Genomic DNA, 19,791 nt, shown 5'->3' on the forward strand with positions numbered 1-19,791 from the left:
GCTGTCTAGTCGTGGTGCCTGGCCTTGTTATTGCAGTGGCTTCTCTTGTGGAGCACAGGCTCTAGAGCACACGGGCTTCAGTAATTGTGGCCCGTGGGCTCAGCAGTTGTGGTTCCCGGGCTCTGGAGCACAGGCTCAGTAGTTGTGACACTTGGGCTTTGTTGCTTCGTGGCTTGTGGGATCATCCTGGACGAAGGATGGAACCTGTGTCTCCTGCATTGGCAGGTGAATTCTTCACCACTGAGCCACCAAGGAAGGCCCCAAATACTCTTGATAAAGGCATATGCTTAGAGTGTCTGAAGTGCAAAAGATCGTTTAGAAAATCATGTAGTAGATGAGTGCCTTTGTGCTTAAATGATTAGACTTGTTGTGGGTAGACCTAGAACAGAATTCAAGCCACCTCACTTATCTACACTTTTTCCTGTAAAGGACTCCAGTCCACTTGACTATAATTGAATTATTTCAGAATGAGTCATATAAATAATCCTGCTCTGAAAAACTTAGAGATGAACTGTGACTAAGTCCCTGTATTTGTAGTTAGTTAGTAAATGAGAGCGGAGAAGGCAGTGGCACCCCACTCCAGTACTCTTGCCTGGAAAATCCCATGGCCAGAGGAGCCTGGAAGGCTGCAGTCCATGAGGTCGCAAGGAGTCGGACACGACTGTGCGACTTCACTTTCACTTTTCACTTTCATGCATTGGAGAAGGAAATGGCAACTCACTCCAGTGTTCTTGCCTGGAGAATCCCAGGGACGGGGGAGCTTGCTGGGCTGCCATCTCTGGGGTCGCACAGAGTTGGACACGACTGAAGCGATTTAGCAGCAGCAGTAAATAAGAGAGTACTTTGAATTCAGTAGAGGAACTAGACAACTTAATGTTCTTGGCTTTGTTGGTGGTTGTCATATTTAAGGTAGGAAGAAGTAAATTCTATGCAGGAGTGAAAATAGGTTAGACTTCTGTTTTTAATCTTTATCACACACATGGTCTATTTGAATTCTTACAAAATGTGGCTGTACTTGTTCAGGAGCTTATTTGTGATATCAAATTCAAATAAATGTTGGTCCTCTACTCTCTACAGTGGTCTTTGCTATTTTGGAGAGTATTTGAGAGTATCAGGAGCACTGTGAGGTCAATTAAAAGTGTCTGAGAGTATTTGAAATACATAATGTGTGTGCTAAGTCACTACAGTTGTGTCCGACTCTTTTGTGACCCCCATGGTCTGTAGCCTGCCAGTCTTCTCAGTTCATGGGTTTTCCCAGGCAATAATACTGGAGTAGGTTGCCAGTAAATCTGTTTATTAATAAGCTGGGAAATATTTACTGAGCACTGCTTAATGTTTTAGCTGGATTGCCACAAACGCATGCGTTTCGTTTGAAAATCTAATGTTTTAGATGTAACTAAGACTTCATAAAAGTAAGTGTTGAGATGTTGCTTTTGGCATTTAATTATTAAATTGTTGTTGTTCAGTTGCTTGGTTGTGTCTGGCTCTTTGTGACCCCATGGCCTGCAGCACACCAGGCTTCCCTGTCCTTCCCCATCTCCCGGAGCTTGCTCAAAACTCATGTCCATTGGATCGGTGATGCCATCCAACCGTCTTGTCCTCTGTGCTTATTAAATAAGCATTATTTATGTTTTCTTTCCAAAGGAAAAAAAAGAATTTGATAAAAAGAAAAATTTGCCCCCTTAATGAAGTAATTCAGTGAGCCTTTTATTTATGTATTATAACCATATGTACTCAGCCAGAAGTTTTTCTTCTCTCTTTCCTCCAACTAAATAGCTTTGGGCAGAAGTATGCAACCTTTTTGTTATTAAGTTTCTCTGAAGTAAGGCCAGAAAACTTTAAAAATATTTTGACCAAGATGGTTTTAGGAGTCTGGTTATGACTCAATTTGTTCTGACTGATTTGATTGAATAGCATCTTGGGTTGTCAAAGAAGTGATGCAATGAGTGTTTTCTCATTTGGCAGGATCTTCTTAGGCTAGCAAATATATCTTCCACCTCATATAATATAGAGAACTTCCTATTTTCCCCAGCTGAGGAGCAGTTCCCCTACTCAGAAACTGGTCTCCTTTTACTGACAGTGGGATTTGTTAGATTCTTGTCCTTTTAGGAGGAAGTTTGGATTTACTATCTTACTTTTTTTTTTCAATTTTAAAAGCTAATTTCATTAAAACTTAAAACAATTTCAAGCTTACAGAAAAGTTCTAAATACAGGACCAACTGTCTTTTGTATCCTGAAGTTTTAGAAAGTAAGTTGCCAACGCAGTGCTTCACCATTCTCAAATACATGGATGCTCTCCTTGTTCAGTTGCTCAGTCATGTCCAACCCTTCCCTGTAGACTGCTGCACACCAGGCTCCTCTGTCCTTCACTATCTCCCAGAGTTTGCTCAAACTTAGGTCCATTGAGTTGATGATGCCATCCAACCATCTTATCCTCTGTCGTCCCTTTCTTCATGCCCTCAATCTTGCCCAGCATCAGGGTCTTTACCAGTGAGTCAACTCTTCATATCAGGTGGCCAAAGTATTGTAGTTTCAACTTCAGCATCAGCCCATCCAATGAATATTCAGGACTGATTTCCTTTAGGATTGATTAGTTTGATCTCCTTGCACTCCAAGGGACTCTCAAGAGTCTTCTCCAACACCACAGTTCAAAAGCATCAAATCTTTGGCGTTCAGGCTTCTTATGGTCCAACTCTAACATCCGTACGTGACTACTGGAAAAATAAAAGCTTTGACTAGACGGACCTTTGTTGGCAAAGTGATGTCTCTGCTTATAAATACACTATCTAGGTTTGTTATAGCTTTTCTTCCAAGGAAAAAGCGCCTTTTAATTTCATGGCTGCAGTTACAGTCCAAAGTGATTTTGGAGCCCTAGAAAATACAGTACCTCACTGTTTTCTGTTGTTTTCCCATCTATTTGCCATGAAGTGAAAGGACCGGATGCCATGACCCTAGTTGTTTGAATATTCGTACTTAATCGTAATATGTGCATTAAAATTGCCGTATTGTTGCCATGTAATCTTTGTAAGACAGGCCTGTGAAACCTAGTCAGTTGCCAAAAGGAGGAAATTTGAGTGCTGCATTCTGCAGAAAAGGCCATGATAATGCACAGTTGAAAGTGCTCAGTGCAAAACAGGAAAAATGTGTATATGTGCTAGATGACAAACAAAGAGTCAGGTAAAGATGATCATGGTGATGAGACCACTGTCCGTGTGTTTTCTAGGACTCCAGAGTGTCTGCATTCATTTTGATGCTGAATATGTGAGGTCTTGTGATGCTCATCTTGTGACCACCAGTTAGTGGCAGGCTTTAGCTTTGCATTTGGCCTTGTTCCCCTCTTAGAGTCAGCCATCTTTGTCTTGCTGGTCTGCCCTCTGTTGGTTCTGCTGCTGCTGCTGCTAAGTCGCTTCAGTCGTGTCCGACTCTGTGTGACTCCACAGACGGCAGCCCACCAGGCTCCCCCGTCCCTGGGATTCTCCAGGCAAGAACTGCAGGTTCAGTTTCTAGTACAAAGTGCAGGTATTTGAGCCCAGCAGAGGGTTTCCTCAGTGCATGCAGGTTGAAGTTGTTCACTGGTCTTGAATGAATGAGCTCTGTTGCTGAAGAGTAAGAGACTTTGCCCTCTGTGATCAAATAGACACCCTCTGATTTCATTTTATTCCTGAGAAAATGGTCCCAAATGAGAGTCTTCATGTAATTTATCTCTGATTTACATTAGAAAGTGCCATTGTCCCAGTGACAGTATGGTTGTGAAATCGATGTACTAAAAACAGTTCTTCTTAGAAAACAGAAAAAATAAAAAGATGGATTAATAAGGCTAGTTCTTTGAAAGAACTACTATAGGAAACCTCATTTAAAAAAATTGTTTTCTTATTATGTTTTTAATGTACGAATTACATAAATGTTGATTAATCTAAAGTATTTTTTTTAACATTTAAGGAAATTCAAGAAAATATTCACACATCCCAACACCTTATCAAAGTAACTTGTATTCTTTATTGTTTATATGTCTATTTGTAAAACTTTTGCAACAAAAATCTTGTTCATATTAAAAAGTCATTACTCATATAGATTCTAATTATGATGCCTGCTCTTAAGGCTCTTGCAGACCAATTTGAAGATAAGACTACGTCTGTACTGGAACGTCTGAAGATTTTCTACTGCTGTCAAGTGCCACCTCACTGGGCCGTTCAGGTATTTTCGTTGTTGTCATTGGGTATGGAAAACACTTCCCTTTTGAAAGATAAATGCATTAGAAAAAAATGACTGTAAATTTATGTTGGCGTTTTCAAATATTTCAAGGAAAAGGGAAAGTATCTAGCTGGGGATTGCCAGTTATTTCACACTGCTATTTGAATGAAGTGACACTAGACTTTTAAAACATTGAAAAGAATGTAAACTAGGTTAAATAGAATTCTTGAAATTATATAATAGAGCCACAGAAGTCTTCATTTTCAAAATAACTTTATATGTTTAAAAGCCCTATAAGGATTTTCTGCTAAAGAATGAACCTTTTAAGCAAATTGTTTACAAATAGTAAAATAAAGCATTTATTTGATAGTTGATAATGTGAAATGCCCTTAACTACTTTCTTCTTTCTAACGACATGAGAACACCTAGTTTAGCTCTTGCCCTGTGGGTTCCCCTGTGCTACAGGTGTCATTCCTCTGTTTTGTAAAATTTTATTCACTGAAGACAACTTAGACACCTGGTCTGGTCTCTTAATTTATAATTCTGGTTTCTTAATCCTCGGGAAAAAAAAAGGCGGCCCAGGGCAGTTATCAATAACTGCACTTTTCCAGTGCTGATCACACAGCAGTTCATGAGCATCTCTACTTTCCCAACTTTTAGTCTAGTTTGCCTCCTTTCCTTTATCTTCATTGGGTTGTAATTATTCCAGAGAATAACAGCCAGCTTTTACTGCACATTTATTGTGAAGCACGCATTTTTTTCTGCTTTTCACACACATTATCTTATTTTTTTGCAACAATTTTGTGAAATAATCCCGAATTACAAATGTGAAAGCTATGGCACAGAGAAGCTAAGTGGAGTCAAATAATGCCAGCCAGAAATTTCTCAATGATTTAGTAACCATTGTCATTTTAACCAGCTTCCTGTCATCTCTTGTGGATTATGCACATAGGTAGTGACTTAGAATTATAAATGCCAACCCACAATTCAGTGACTCAGAATCTTCATAAGATTTCTTAGAGTAGATTATTAGTATATTCGTAAGCTCAGGGTAAATGAGAGGGTCTATTATACATTGGGATTCACTTCGTCTATTGACTTCTCTGTGGCTCAGATGGTAAGGCGTCTGCCTGCAATGCAGGAGACCCCAGTTCAATTCCTGGGTTGGGAAGATCCCCTGGAGAAGGAAATGGCAGTCCACTCCAGCTCTCTTGCCTGGAAAATCCCATGGATGGAGGAGCCTGATGGGCTGCAGTCCATGGGATCGCAGAGTCGACACGACTGAGCGACTTCACTTTCACTTTCTTTCACTTTCATCTGTTGAAGACATCTCAGTAAAACAGGCACAAAATTTTTTTTCATATCATCTCAAAAGGATAGATTCTTCATCAGAAAGGTGTTAGCAATTGAAACTTTTTGACATGTTTTTAACCCTGATCTGTGAAATTTGTTAAGTGCTTTGACTTTGTACTATGTAGTTTGTGGTATATAAACAAATCAAACTCTGAGCTATTATTATGACAAAACATGTCTGTTGAGGGTGTAGCTGTTACTTTCTGAACAGAAACATTAGGAAAATTAAATACTGTTCAAATAGGCTCAGTGTTTATTTTATCTGCTTAGGGAGCTGTGGATTTGGGGATCTTTGAGCAGTTAGATAAACATCCTCTTTCATTAAGAAATTAAATCAGTTTTATTTCTTGGGAGTAAGCATATCTTTAATATTATTTTTAAAGATCAGGAAATAATAGCGCAGTTTATTACAAAACATATTTGTCTTTACTCCTAGTTAGCCGTATCAGCTTAGATGCCATAACTTAGTCACTATTAGAAAGATTGAACTCCTTACTATATGAGCATTAAGATTTATTCCAGCTCCCACATGTGATGTTCAGTTTTTGAAAATGTTCAATCACATATTCTAAAATAGCCAAATTCTCCTGTATTTCATGGGATACAGAAGAATTGAACCATTACTTTTATTTATTTTTATGTTTATAATATATATAACAGATATATATTCATTTTTATAATATATATTTTATATAATATATAAAACTGTGATTTTCATTATAAAATGAAATTTTATGGTTTCATTTTACTTTCTGAGTTTGTTAGTTCTCCATGTTCCATGTCTGTTAGCTTCTTAGCTCTTAAATATGTATTGAATTTTACAACCATACCTTACCCATGAGTTTTACCTAGTTTTTAAACCTTTTTAATATTGTTTTTCTATTCATGCAGGATGGACCACTTATAAAATATACTATTTTTATTTTTGAATATACTTAACCTTCACTCACTTTATCACAGTTTGTCCCATTTTATCTGGGAAGTACTGTCCCATTTTATCCCAAGTACTGGGAAACTAGGTAGCTAAATTTTTTAGAATGTACTTACTACAATAAATTAGTGTTTTTGTTTTCCTCAGTTATATATCCGGAAGTGGAATTGCTATATCATATGGTAGCTCTGTTTTCAGCTTCTTGAGGAATCTTCATATTGTTTTCTATATTGGCTGCACAAATTGACAGTCCTGCCAACAGTGCACAAGAGTTCTCTTTTCTTCACATCCTCAGCAATATTTATATTTGTCTTTCTGATAAGGGCCACTTTAACAGAGTTTTAAAAATTGACTTATTTGATCTCAGCTTTACAACAGAGATTGTCATGTATAGACTTTCTAGATAATAAGGAAGTGCAGATTTTGCGTTTTAAGTTCTGAATTCATGGGAAAAATTGATATATTCTGTATTTTGAACAGTTCATGTATGTTTTTCAACATGTAGGAAACATATATGTTTTTTCAGCAGAGGGTGAATTATAGATATTAGGCATTTTTTGCAATAAGCAGGTGCTTAAAATGGCAGATTAGATATGGAAAAGAAACAGATGGAACAGAAACAAATGGAACAGAAATCTGTGTGTGAATCTGTGCGAAGGATTGTTCATTATTTTAATTTGATTTTCCTAGCGCCAACTTGCAAGTTTACTCTTTGAGTTGGGATGTACCAGTTCAGCCCTTCAGATATTTGAGAAGCTAGAAATGTGGGAAGATGTTGTCATTTGCTATGAAAGAGCTGGGCAACATGGGAAGGTATGTAATAGTGAAATTTTATGCTCTGGCCAGAACCTTTCATCTTTGAGCCATCATCTTACCTGTTTTGTTTTTTAAGCCTACTTTTGCCAATAGTTCGCTTATATTCCTTTTTTCACTTTTTTCATCAGAAATCTTTTTAATGTTTTCTCTGATTTCCATTGGGGCAGATTATTTTATGTCTGCATGTGTACTATAAAGGAAAAAAGTAAGGCCCCAAACTGATACAGTGTTTGATATTTATGAATAAATAATGAAAGACATTTAAAGACATTGCACATTTTCATCTCTTTCCTTTATTAGCTCTCCTTCTGTAGACAACTTCAAAGTGAACTATTAGGAAATATTTTAAGCATCACTAGGTTGCCTGATGATCAGAGGCTGTGGGTCAGAAGCAAGGTTACCTAGGAGGGAGGGCACCTCGACCTGTAGAAGATCCAAAGGTTATGACAGCCCCCTCCTCCACCCACACCTTGGGGCAAAAGAGTTGTCAAGTGTGTAATGCACATTTAATTCCATCCTTTAAATTGGGTCAAGAGAGAAACTGTTGCAATATTTGCATTTGTTATTAATCTGTTGTTTTTTCCCTCATAAATGAACAGAATATTTAAAGGACTGTGCACTGTGTATATCTGTTAAAATGGACACATTGAAGTCATTTGTTAATTTTGGACTAAAATTTTAAATGGTAAATTTCTATCATAAGTATGGTACACAGTCAGAGTGAAACCCACAAATTGGATCATTTGTATCTAGAGTCAGCCTTTGACATCATCCTGAAAAAGAGAAATAGTGGTACATGTATGTCTGTTTCTTAATACCTTTCCACTGTGGAAAATTCTGAAAGATATGGGAATACCAGACCACCTAACCTGCCTCTTGAGAAACCTATATGCAGGTCAGGAAGCAACAGTTAGAACCGGACATGGAACAACAGACTGGTTCCAAGTAGGAAAAGGAGTACGTCAAGGCTGTATATTGTCACCCTGCTTATTTAACTTCTATGCAGAGTACATCATGAGAAACGCTGGACTGGAAGAAACACAAGCTGGAATCAAGATTGCCGGGAGAAATATCAATAACCTCAGATATGCAGATGACACCACCCTTATGGCAGAAAGTGAAGAGGAGCTAAAAAGCCTTTTGATGAAAGTGAAAGAGGAGAGCGAAAAAGTTGGCTTAAAGCTCAACATTCAGAAAACGAAGATCATGGCATCCGGTCCCATCACTTCATGGGAAATAGATGGGGAAACAGTAGAAACAGTGTCAGACTTTATTTTTTGGGGCTCCAAAATCACTGCAGATGGTGACTGCAGCCATGAAATTAAAAGACACTTACTCCTTGGAAGGAAAGTTATGACCAACCTAGATGTATATTCAAAAGCAGAGACATTACTTTGCCAACTAAGGTCTGTCTAGTCAAGGCTATGGTTTTTCTAGTAGTCATGTATGGATGTGAGAGTTGGACTGTAAAGAAAGCTGAGCACTGAAGAAGTGATGCTTTTGAACTGTGGTGTTGGAGAAGACTCTTGAGAGTCCCTTGGACTGCAAGGAGATCCAACCAGTCCATTCTGAAGGAGATCAGCCCTGGGATTTCTTTGGAAGGAATGATGCTAAAGCTGAAGCTCCAGTACTTTGGCCACCTCATGTGAAGAGTTGACTCATTGGAAAAGATTCTGATGCTGGGAGGGATTGAGGGCAGGAGGAGAAGGGGACGACCAAGGATGAGATGGCTGGATGGCATCACGGACTTGATGGACGTGAGTCTGAGTGAACTCCAGGAGATGGTGATGGACAGGGAGGCCTGGCGTGCTGCGATTCATGGGGTCACAAAGAGTCGGACGCGACTGAGTGACTGAACTGAACTGAACTGAAGTGTGTGAATTTTAGAATAATAGTAAAAGTTAGGTTCTTTTCACTAGTCAGTAATGGTGGTGAAAGTCTTTGAATTTTATCGGGTTAAGGAGAGACTACCATACGGATAACATTTTATTATAAAAGATTATAGAATTATAGTATTTTCATCCTGGGAAGGGACTCCATAATCATCCATTCCAGTTCCTTCCTTTTCCAGATAAGGTAAGGAGTTTCTAATGATTCAGCTTAAGTCACAGAGCTAGTTATTGATTAATAACTTAAGTTACCACATGACATAGTGGTTAAATGCATAGCCTAGACAGTGAATTCAAAAACTAGCCTCGGCACATGCTAACTTTGTAATATTGGGGCAAGTTACTCAGTGCCCCCACCCCAAGCCTCAGCTTCCTCATCTGGAGGCACATAATCTACCTACCCGACAGATTTTCATGGCATAACATATGAAAAGTACATAGAATGGTGCTCTTTCCTTGTGCTCTGTGAGTATTTGCTGCTATTACTGATTCTGAGACTCATATTTTTTTTCCCGCATTTTAGTATCTTTGAATTTGGCTTGTATCTGCTGCTTGATGGGCTCTGTCAGTTGCTGTCAGGTGGCCATTTGGCCAGGTTGAAACTGCTTGTACTTGTACAAGTTTCAGTTGTAGCTGTATTTAGTATCATCATTTCAATTGAGTTAGCTCTAGTGTCAGCTCTACATATGTTGGATTTAATTGCCATTTAAAATACTTTTTAAAAGATTCCATTATGATTTGGCATTGAAACAGAAATGGTAAAGGACCAAAACAGAGTGGAGAGATGTGAATTTAACATTAGTGAAGTAAACATGTACCATTGGTAAAATAATCACAATTTCACTTACTTTTTAAAAACAACAACTAAATGCTTTATGGGAGCCAAGAAAGGAAGACACCCCAATGTGGATGAAGCCATGTTTCATACTAAGATTCATTAAAGAAAAAAAAAAATTTGCTGTTTATAATATCAAGCAGTGTATTGGAGGCAGGAAAAACTGCCAGATTTTTCTGAGTAGATTTAAAAAATATCAAGCAATGAGAAGTTGATGTGATTCATCCAAGGCATTATGTCATAATGTAATTGAAAACATTTTTTCTTTATTAGTTAAGAGTTCATCTTAAAATTGATGGCATCTCAAATTTGATGAAATACAGTATCATGTTTCTTCACAGACTTAAGTGTTTATTTAGTGCCCTTTGGCATACAAGTAGTATTCGGATATTTGTTTAACAAGGAGGTGAATTATTTCCTGACTCCCAGGATACCATTGATGTAGTTACCATTGCATCATTCTTCCCATTGGTCAGTGAACAAATAAGTAATAACTATATATAAAAATATGGAAATTTTTGAAGTAATTAAGCAAGTTGGTGAATCCCAAATACACAAAGCACACCTTGCTATATTAAATTTATTTAGTTACTTTTAGTAAGTATGGAAAGTAGAGATGCTTTTACTGGAGAATAAAAAATATGAGTCCATTCCTTTCAGAGAATGTATTTGACTAAGTCCCCCAAATTAGTAGTGGTATTATTATTTCTTAAATATGCATGTAAACCTTGTAAGAAATGTCTTATAGTGATGATAAATTCCTGTGTTTTAAATCACTCAATCCATTCTGAAGGAGATCAACCCTGGGATTTCTTTGGAAGGAATGATGCTAAAGCTGAAGCTCCAGTACTTTGGCCACCTCATGCGAAGAGTTGACTCGTTGGAAAAGATTCTGATGCTGGGAGGGATTGGGGGCAGGAGGAGAAGGGGACGGCCAAGGATGAGATGGCTGGATGGCATCGCCGACTCGATGGACGTGAGTTTGAGTGAACTCCGGGAGATGGTGATGGACAGGGAGGCCTGGCGTGCTGTGATTCATGGGGTCGCAAAGAGTCGGACACGACTGAGCGACTGAACTATAACTATAAACTGTGTGTATTTTAATTTTTAGAAATGTACAGTTATTAACTCTGTCACAAGTCTTTTGTGAGTTACAGCCAAACATCCTTCAAAAATCTTGATTTTAAAGATTGATTTTAGTTTTTTATTTGCCGTATAAAAGACCCCTTACCTATTTTTCATGCTGTATTTGCAAATCAGTTTAATCATGGACCCTAAAAAGTTTTGCTTCAAGCTGGAACCAAATGTTTTATTTCTAAAACAGCTGAGATTCTTTTAATATTTGATTGCATACCAGTAGTTGTCATCACATTTAGAATTAACTGGAAGTTTGTGAAATTTTAATCTTTGCCTTTAGTGCTTAATGGCATAATTTATTTTTAAAAGACAAACTCAGAAAAGTATCTAAGTCTAATTATTGTGCTCTGGTGCTCATGTTTGCACCCCACTAGTAAGATCTCAGACTCTCTAATTTAGAAACTACCTACAGAAATTTTTGTTTTTTAATGACCATTGGCAAAATAGTGAAGATTAATTTTGCTTGACCTTGGGGTCAGAACTGGTTCTCATCTGTTAGCATTTAATTTTTTAAAGCTATCTGGCACTCTTAATCCAGTTTCTCCAAGCTTTTCTATAATAGAATTTTTATTTTGTTGAGCAAATTGAGTCTATAAATGAAAAGAGAAAGACTGAGCAGGTGTTAAGTTGCCTGGAGAAGGCAGGGTGGAAGGAGGTGGAGAGATTTAGGTTGGGACCTCTAGTATTTTCTCTTGTTTCTTAGGAAAGAAGGCTTACCTGAGCTGCACAACCTTATCTTTTATTATGCTATATTAGCAGATGATTGTGGCCATTAGACTTTAAAAAATTTCCCTTTTAACTTGCCAAACAAATCTTTTATTTCTAAAACAGCTGAGATTCTTTTTAACATTTAGTTTGGTTTTTTTTTTTCTTCTAAGGTAGTTTCTTTATGTAATTTAAGAGAGTTCTCACGTGTTCTTTTCTCACACTGCAGTCAGAGGAAGCTTCCTAAAGGGCAGATATAATCATGTCATTCTGACTGTAGGAACTTCGCTGTGTTCTTAGGATTAACTCAGAGCTCTTAGTGAAATGATCTTCGCTTCATGATCTGACTCCTGCTGACATAGCTGATGCTTATCTCCCTCCTCTATTACCTCTGCCTTGTCCCCTCTTTGTTCTCATTCACCCAGGTTGTGTCCAAAGTTCTGGCAGGACTGAACTACTTGGAACTGTTGATTTTGCAGGGTTGTTTGACCTCAGAACCTTCACACATGCTGTTGTCTGTCTAGAACTTGTCCTCCGTCAGCTAACTCCTTATTCCTCAGGCTTCTCCTTGGTGATTGCTTCCTCCAAGGAGCTTTCCCTGAAGTCTCCTCCAGAGATCTGGTGATGTTCTCCTGTGTGCACCTCTAATACCCAGCACTACTCTCATCGTCCCTTGTACTGACTTAGCTCACCTGCTCAACTGTAAGCAGTTTAAGAACCAGACTTGTGTCTGTTTTATTTATAGCACAGGCCTGGCACCTTGGGGGAACTCACTTTTATTTGCTGAATGAAAGACTAGTAGGTGTTCATAGAATAGTTATTGCATTGAAGCAGATCTTCACATGGTCATTCTTTATGGACCCTACATGTGGTGAAAGAAACTTCTCCAAGCCCCGCTGTATAGTCTCTCTCCAAAAACTTATTGTGAGATCTCTCTGGTCTTGTTTTAACCTCTTAATTTTAAGGAACAGAAATAGAACAACTTTTATTTTTGCTCCATAGATGCTAAGGTCCTGTGAGCATGCTGTTATTATGTAATGCAGTTTTAGAGCCTCTTATGTACTACATTCCTTATAGAATTATTTTGTCCTTGTCATTTAACAACCTACAAAGTATGAATTGTTTTTTGCCATTTTACTGATTAGCCTCAATAAGTGGCAGATTTTGGAATCCTAGTTCAGACCTGCCTTTCCTCTAAAGCCCATACTCCTTCCCCAACAGCTGCCCACCCCCATCCTTGTTGTTAATCCTTTGAAATTTGATGGTCAGTTTGTAAGGTAAAACCTGTTGTGTTCATTTGAATGAGGAAAACAGGCAGAACATTCACTGAAAATATCACTTGGTGATATGAGTAGGAGATGATCAGCTAATCGGATAGCAAGGCCTGTTTTTAATTATTCTGTTTTATCTTGGACTTGGGATATTTATGTTGGTAGGTCTTCTTTGAAAAATCAAGCCAGACTGTGGTGCAGTCACACACATAGACGTCCAGAGCAATTAGTGAACAGTTGGCTGTCAGAGAGTGAGTAGGAGTGGGCATCAGCCCACGGAAGAGGGGAGGAAGCAACCACAGTGAGTTGAAGTGTCTTGTAATTTTCACCTCTCAATTGCCGCTCACAGAACAAGAATTCAGGCTAGGGAGAAAGTGCCTTTTTGCTAGAAGGATTGTGTGGGAAGCCATAAGAATCCAAGGTTCTATGGTGCTCTTTTAGTTCTGCCTTGTCATCCTTATCCACTGTGTCACGGGCAGTGGAGCACCTTTCCAGCAGTCTAGCTCCCTTTCCTTAAGAACCAGCATCTACTATAGTGACAATCAGAAACCATTTTCCTTTGTGCTTCAGAGAAGAGACTGAGTTAGACTATGCCCAGAATTGTTTGAGCACAACATACACAACACAAATACATTTTTAAAAACCTGAAGCTATTATCAGGTGGCCAGATCTGACTAATAGTATGTCCTTAGATTCTTAGCCTGCCTTTTTTTTTTTTTTTTTTTGTCCCTTTGGAGCAGTCTTCTAGTCGTTAAGCCTAATTGTGTCATTTCTGTCGTCCTCAGAGGCACTTGTTATGATTAGTACCATCTCTGGGTCTAGAGCTCATTTCCCCATCTTGGCTGTTTTGCCAGAAAAGCTTCCTGGAGTTGCTGGTTTCCCAGTAACCCTGCCAGAACACTGACCAGATACAGTGTCAGATGAGGGCCACTCTTATCACACATTAGAGTTTTTAATTCCTTCCTCGATTTTAATTCACAAAATCAAGGCACAAATCACAGCCAAGAAGGGTAGTTTGTTTGGCTAATTCCTTCTGACTCAAGTATGAATAATTTTCCTGAAAGGTTTTCTCTTTTTGTCAGAGACTGAGCTGAACTTTCAACCATATTCTTTTTTTAAATTAATTAATTTATTTTAATTGGAGGCTAATTACTTTACAACATTGTAGTGGTTTTTGCCATACATTGACATGAATCAGCCATGGGTGTACGTGTGTTCCCCATCCTGAACCCATCCCATCCCACAAGGTCATCCCAGTGCACCAGCCCTGAGCACCGTGTCTCATGCATCAAACCTAGGCTGGCGATCTGTTTCACATATGATAATATACATATTTCAATGCCATCCTCTCAAATTATCCCACCCTCGCCTTCTCCCACAGAGTCCAAAAGACTGTTCTTTACATCCGTGTCTCTTTTGATGTTTCTCATATAGGGTCATTGTTACCATCTTTCTAAATTCCGTATATATGCATTAGTATACTGTGTTGGTGTTTTTCTTTCTGGCCTACTTCACTCTATATAATAGACTCCAGTTTCTTCCACCTGATTAGAACTAATTCAAATGCATTCTTTTTAATGGCTGAGTAATACTCCACTGTGTATATGTACCACAACTTTCTTATCCATTCATCTGCTGATGGACATCTAGGTTGCTTCCATGTCCTGGCTATTGTAAATGGTGCTGCTACGAACATTGGGGTACATGTGTCTCTTTCAATTCTGGTTTCCTTGGTGTATATGCCCAGCAATGGGATTGCTGGGTCATGGCAGTTCTATTTCCAGTTTTTTAAGGAATCTCCACACTATTCTCCATAGTGGCTGTACTAGTTTGCATTCCCACCAACAGTGTTAAGAGGTTTCCCTTTTCTCTGCACCCTCTCCAGCATTTATTGCTTGTAGACTTTTTGATAGCAGCCATTCTGCCCAGTGTGAGATGGTACCTCATTGTGGTTTTGATTTGAATTTCTCTGATAATGAGTGATATTAAGCATCTTTTCATGTACTTGTTAGCCATCTATATGTCTTCTTTGGAGAAATGTCTGTTTAGTTATTTGGCCCATTTTTTGATTGGGTCACTTATTTTTCTGGAATTGAGCTGCAGGAGTTGCTTGTATATTTTTGAGATTAATTCTTTGTCAGTTGCTTTGTTTGCTATTGTTTTCTCCCATTCTGAAGGCTGTCATTTCACCTTGCTTATAGTTTCCTTCGTTGTGCAAAAGCTTTTAAGTTTGATTAGGTCCTGTTTGTTCATTTTTGCTTTTATTCCCATTACTCTGGAAGGCGGGCCATAGAGGATCCTGCTGTGATTTATGTCGGAGCATGTTTTGCCTATGTTTTCCTCTAGGAGTTGTATAGTTTCTGGTCTTACATTTAGATCTTTAATCCATTTTGAGTTTATTTTTGTGTATGGTGTTAGAAGTGTTCTAGTTTCATTCTTTTACAAGTGGTTGACCAGTTTTCCCAGCACCACTTGTTAAAGAGATTGTCTTTACTCCATTGTATATTCTTGCCTCCTTTGTCAAAGATAAGGTGTCCATAGGTGTGTGGATTTATCTCTGGGCTTTCTATTTTGTTCCATTGATCTATGTTTCTGTCTTTGTGCCAGTACCATACTGTCTTAATGACTGTGGCTTTGTAGTAGAGCCTGAAGTCAGGCAGGTTGATTCCTCCAGTTCCATTCTTCTTTCTCAAGATTGCTTTGGCTATTTGAGGCTTTTTGTATTTCCATACAAATTGTAAAATTATTTGTTCTAGTTCTGTGAAAAATACCATTGGTAGCTTGATAGGGATTGCACTGAATCTATAGATTGCTTTGGGTAGTATACTCATTTTCACTATTTTGATTCTTCACATCCATGAACATGGTATATGTCTCCCATCTATTTGTGTCATCTTTGATTTCTTTCACCAATGTTTTATAGTTTTCTATAAATAGGTCTTTAGTTTCTTTAGGTAGATATATTCCTAAGTATTTTATTCTTTTCGTTGCAATGGTGAATGGAATTGTTTCCTTAATTTCTGTTTTCTCATTGTTACTATATAGGAATGCAAGGGATTTCTGTGTGTTAATTTTATATCCTGCCACTTTACTATATTCATTGATTAGCTCTAGTAATTTTCTGGTGGAGTCTTTAGGGTTTTCTTTGTAGAGAATCATGTCATCTGCAAACAGTGAGAGTTTTACTTCTTCTTTTCCAATTTGGATTCCTTTTATTTCTCTTACTGCTCTGATTGCTGTGGGTAAAACTTCTAAAACTATGTTGAATAGTAGGAGTTAGAGTGGGCACCCTTGTCTTGTTCCTGATTTAAGGGGAAATGCTTTCAATTTTTCACCATTGAGGATAATGTTTGCTGTGGGTTTATCATATATGGCTTTTATTATGTTGAGGTATGTTCCTTCTGTGCCTGCTTTCTGGAGGATTTTTATCATAAAGGGATGTTGAATTTTGTCAAAGGCTTTCTCTGCATCTATTGAGATAATCATATGGTTTTTAATCTTTCAATTTGTTAATGTGGTATATTGCATTGATTGATTTGCAAATATTGAAGAATCCTTGCATCCCTGGGATAAAGCCCACTTGGTCATGATGTATTCTTTTTAATATGTTGTTGGATTCTGTTTTCTAGAATTTTGTTAAGGATTTTTACATCTATGTTCATCAGTGATATTGGCCTGTAGTTTTCTTTTTTTGTGGCATCTTTGTCTGATTTTGGTATTAGGGTGATGGTGGCCTCGTAGAATGAGTTTGAAGTTTACCTTCCTCTGCAATTTTCTGGAAGAGTTTGAGTAGGATAGGTGTTAGCTCTTCTCTTAATGTTTGCTAGAATTCAGGTGTGAAGCTGTCTGGTCCTGGGCTTTTGTTTGCTGAAAGATTTCTGATTACAGTTTTGATTTCCATGCTTGTGATGGATCTGTTAAGATTTTCTATTTATTCCTGGTTCAGTTTTGGAAAGTTATACTTTTCTAAGGATTTTTCCATTTCTTCCAAGTTGTCCACTTTATTGGCATATAGTTGCTGACAATAGTCTCTTATGATCCTTTGTATTTCTGTGTTATCTGTTGTGATTTCTCCATTTTCATTTCTAATTCTGTTGACTTGATTCTTCTCCCTTTTTTTCTTAATGAGTCTGGCTAATGGTTTGTCTATTTCATTTATCTTCTCAAAGAACCAGCTTTTAGCTTTGCTGATTTTGCTATGGTCTCCTTTGTTTCTTTTTCATTAATTTCTACCCTAATTTTTATGATTTCTTTCCTTCTACTAACCCTGGGGTTCTTCATTTCTTCTTTTTCTAGTTGCTTTAAGTGTAGTTAGGTTATTTATTTGATTTTTCTCTTGTTTCTTGAGGTAAGCTTGCATTGCTATGAACTTTCCGCTTAGCACTGCTTTTACTGAATCCCATAGCTTTTGAGTTGTGTTTTAATTTTCATTCGTTTCTATGCATATTTTAATTTCTTTTTTTATTTCTTCTGTGATTTCTTGTTTATTCAGAAGCGTGTTGTTTAGCCTCCATATGTTTGTATTTTTAATAGTTTTTTTCCCTGTTCAGTTCAGTCGCTCAGTCATGTCCGACTCTTTGTGACCCCATGAACTGCAGCACACCACGCCTCCCTGTCCATCACCAACTCCCGGAATTCACTCAAACTCACGTCCATCGAGTTGGTGATGCCATCCAGCCATTTCATCCTCTGTCATCCCCTTCTCCTCCTGCCCCTAATCCCTCCCAGTATCAGAGTCTTTTCCAATGAGTCAACTCTTCGCATGAGGTGGCCAAAGTATTGGAGTTTCAGCTTTAGCATCATTCCTTCCAAAGAACACCCAGGACCTATCTCCTTTAGAATGGACTGGTTGGATCTCCTTGCAGTCCAAGGGGCTCTCAAGAGTCTCCTCCACCACCACAGTTCAAAAGCATCAATTCTTCGGCACTCAGGTTTCTTCACGGTCCAACTCTCACATCCATACATGACTACTAGAAAAACCATAGCCTTGACTAGACGGACCTTTGTTGGCAAAGTAATGTCTCTGCTTTTCAATATGCTGTCTAGGTTGGTCATAACTTTTCTTCCAAGGAGTAAGCGTCTTTTAATTTCATGGCTGCAGTCACCATCTGCAGTGATTTTGGAGCACCCAGAAAAAAAGTCTGACACTGTTTCCACTGTTTGCCCATCTATTTGCCATGAAGTGATGGGACCAGATGCCATGATCTTCATTTTCTGAATGTTGAGCTTTAAGCCAACTTTTTCAATCTCCTCTTTCACTTTTATCATGAGGCTTTTTAGTTCTTCTTCACTTTCTGCCATAAAGGTGGTGTCATCTGCATATCTGAGGTTATTGATATTTCTCCCGGCAATCTTGATTCCAGCTTGTGCTTTTTCCAGCCCAACGTTTCTCATAGTTGACATCTAATCTTACTGCATTGTGATCAGAAAAGATGCTTGGAATGATTTCAAGTTTTTTGAATTTACCAAGGCTAGATTTATGGCCCAGGATGTGATCTATCCTGGAGAAGGTTCCGTGTGCACTTGAAAAAAAGGTGAAATTCATTGTATTGGGGTGAAATGTCCTATAGATATCAATTAGGTCTAGCTGTTCCATTGTATCATTTAAAGTTTGTATTTCCTAGCTAATTTTCTGTTTAGTTGATCTATCCATAGGTGTGACTGGGGTATTAATGTCTCCCACTATTATTGTGTTACTGTTAATTTCCCCTTTCATACTTGTTAGCATTTGCCTTACATATTGTGGTGATCCTATCTCGGGTGCATCAGTTCAGTTCAGTTCAGTCGTTTAGTCGTGTCTGACTCTTTACGACCCCATGAATCGCAGCATGCCAGGCCTCCCTGTCCATCACCAACTCCTGGAGTTCACTCAGACTCACATCCATCAAGTCAGTGATGCCATCCAGCCATCTCATCCTCTGTTGTCCCCTTCTCCTCCTGCCCCCAATCCCTCCTATCATCAGAGTCTTTTCCAGTGAGTCAGCTCTTTGCATGAGGTGGCCAAAGTACTGGAGTTTCAGCTTTAGCATCATTCCTTCCAAAGAAATCCCAGGGCTGATTTCCTTCAGAATGGACTGGTTGGCTATCCTTGCGGTCCAAGGACTCTCAAGAGTCTTCTCCAACACCACATATATGTTTATAATTGTTATATCTTCTTCTTGGGTTGATCCTTTGATCATTATGTAGTGTCCTTCTTTGTCTCTTTTCACAGCTTTTATTTCAAAGTCTATTTTATCTGATATGAGTATTGCTACTCCTGCTTTCTTTTGGTCTCCATTTGCCCTATCTTTTCCCAGCCCTTCACTTTCAGTCTGTATATATCCCTTGTTTTGAGGTGGATTTCTTGTAGACAGCATATATAGGGGTCTAGTTTTTATATGCTTTCAGCCAGTCTTTGTCTTTTGGTTGGGGCATTCAACCCGTAAGTATGATCCCGTTGCCATTTACTTTGTTGTTTTGGATTTGAGTTTATACACCTTTTCTGTGTTTCCTGTCTAGAGAAGATCCTTTAACATCTGTTGGAAAGCTGGATTGGTGGTGCTGAATTCTCTCAGCTTTTGCTTGTCTGCAAAGCTTTTGATTGCTCTTTCATATTTGAATGAGATCTTTGCTGTCACCCGTATTCTTTATGCCTAATCTAGGGCCTTGTTTCTAACAGGGTGC

The 19,791-nt window shown here is 38.3% G+C and overlaps 1 protein-coding gene across 1 annotated transcript in view; it reads left to right on the plus strand.

The window, feature by feature from the left end:
* TTC27 (tetratricopeptide repeat domain 27) overlaps positions 1 to 19,791 on the plus strand; it is a 179,689-nt gene that overhangs the window by 81,440 nt on the left and 78,458 nt on the right. Inside the window, exons 11-12 of the mRNA XM_052648906.1 lie at positions 4,099 to 4,194; positions 7,166 to 7,288. Of these exons, the coding sequence (XP_052504866.1) occupies positions 4,099 to 4,194; positions 7,166 to 7,288 (219 nt within the window). The remainder of the gene's footprint in view (positions 1 to 4,098; positions 4,195 to 7,165; positions 7,289 to 19,791) is intronic.

Source organism: Budorcas taxicolor, chromosome 11, assembly GCF_023091745.1.
Source record: "Budorcas taxicolor isolate Tak-1 chromosome 11, Takin1.1, whole genome shotgun sequence".
NCBI classification, from domain to species: domain Eukaryota; kingdom Metazoa; phylum Chordata; class Mammalia; order Artiodactyla; family Bovidae; genus Budorcas; species Budorcas taxicolor.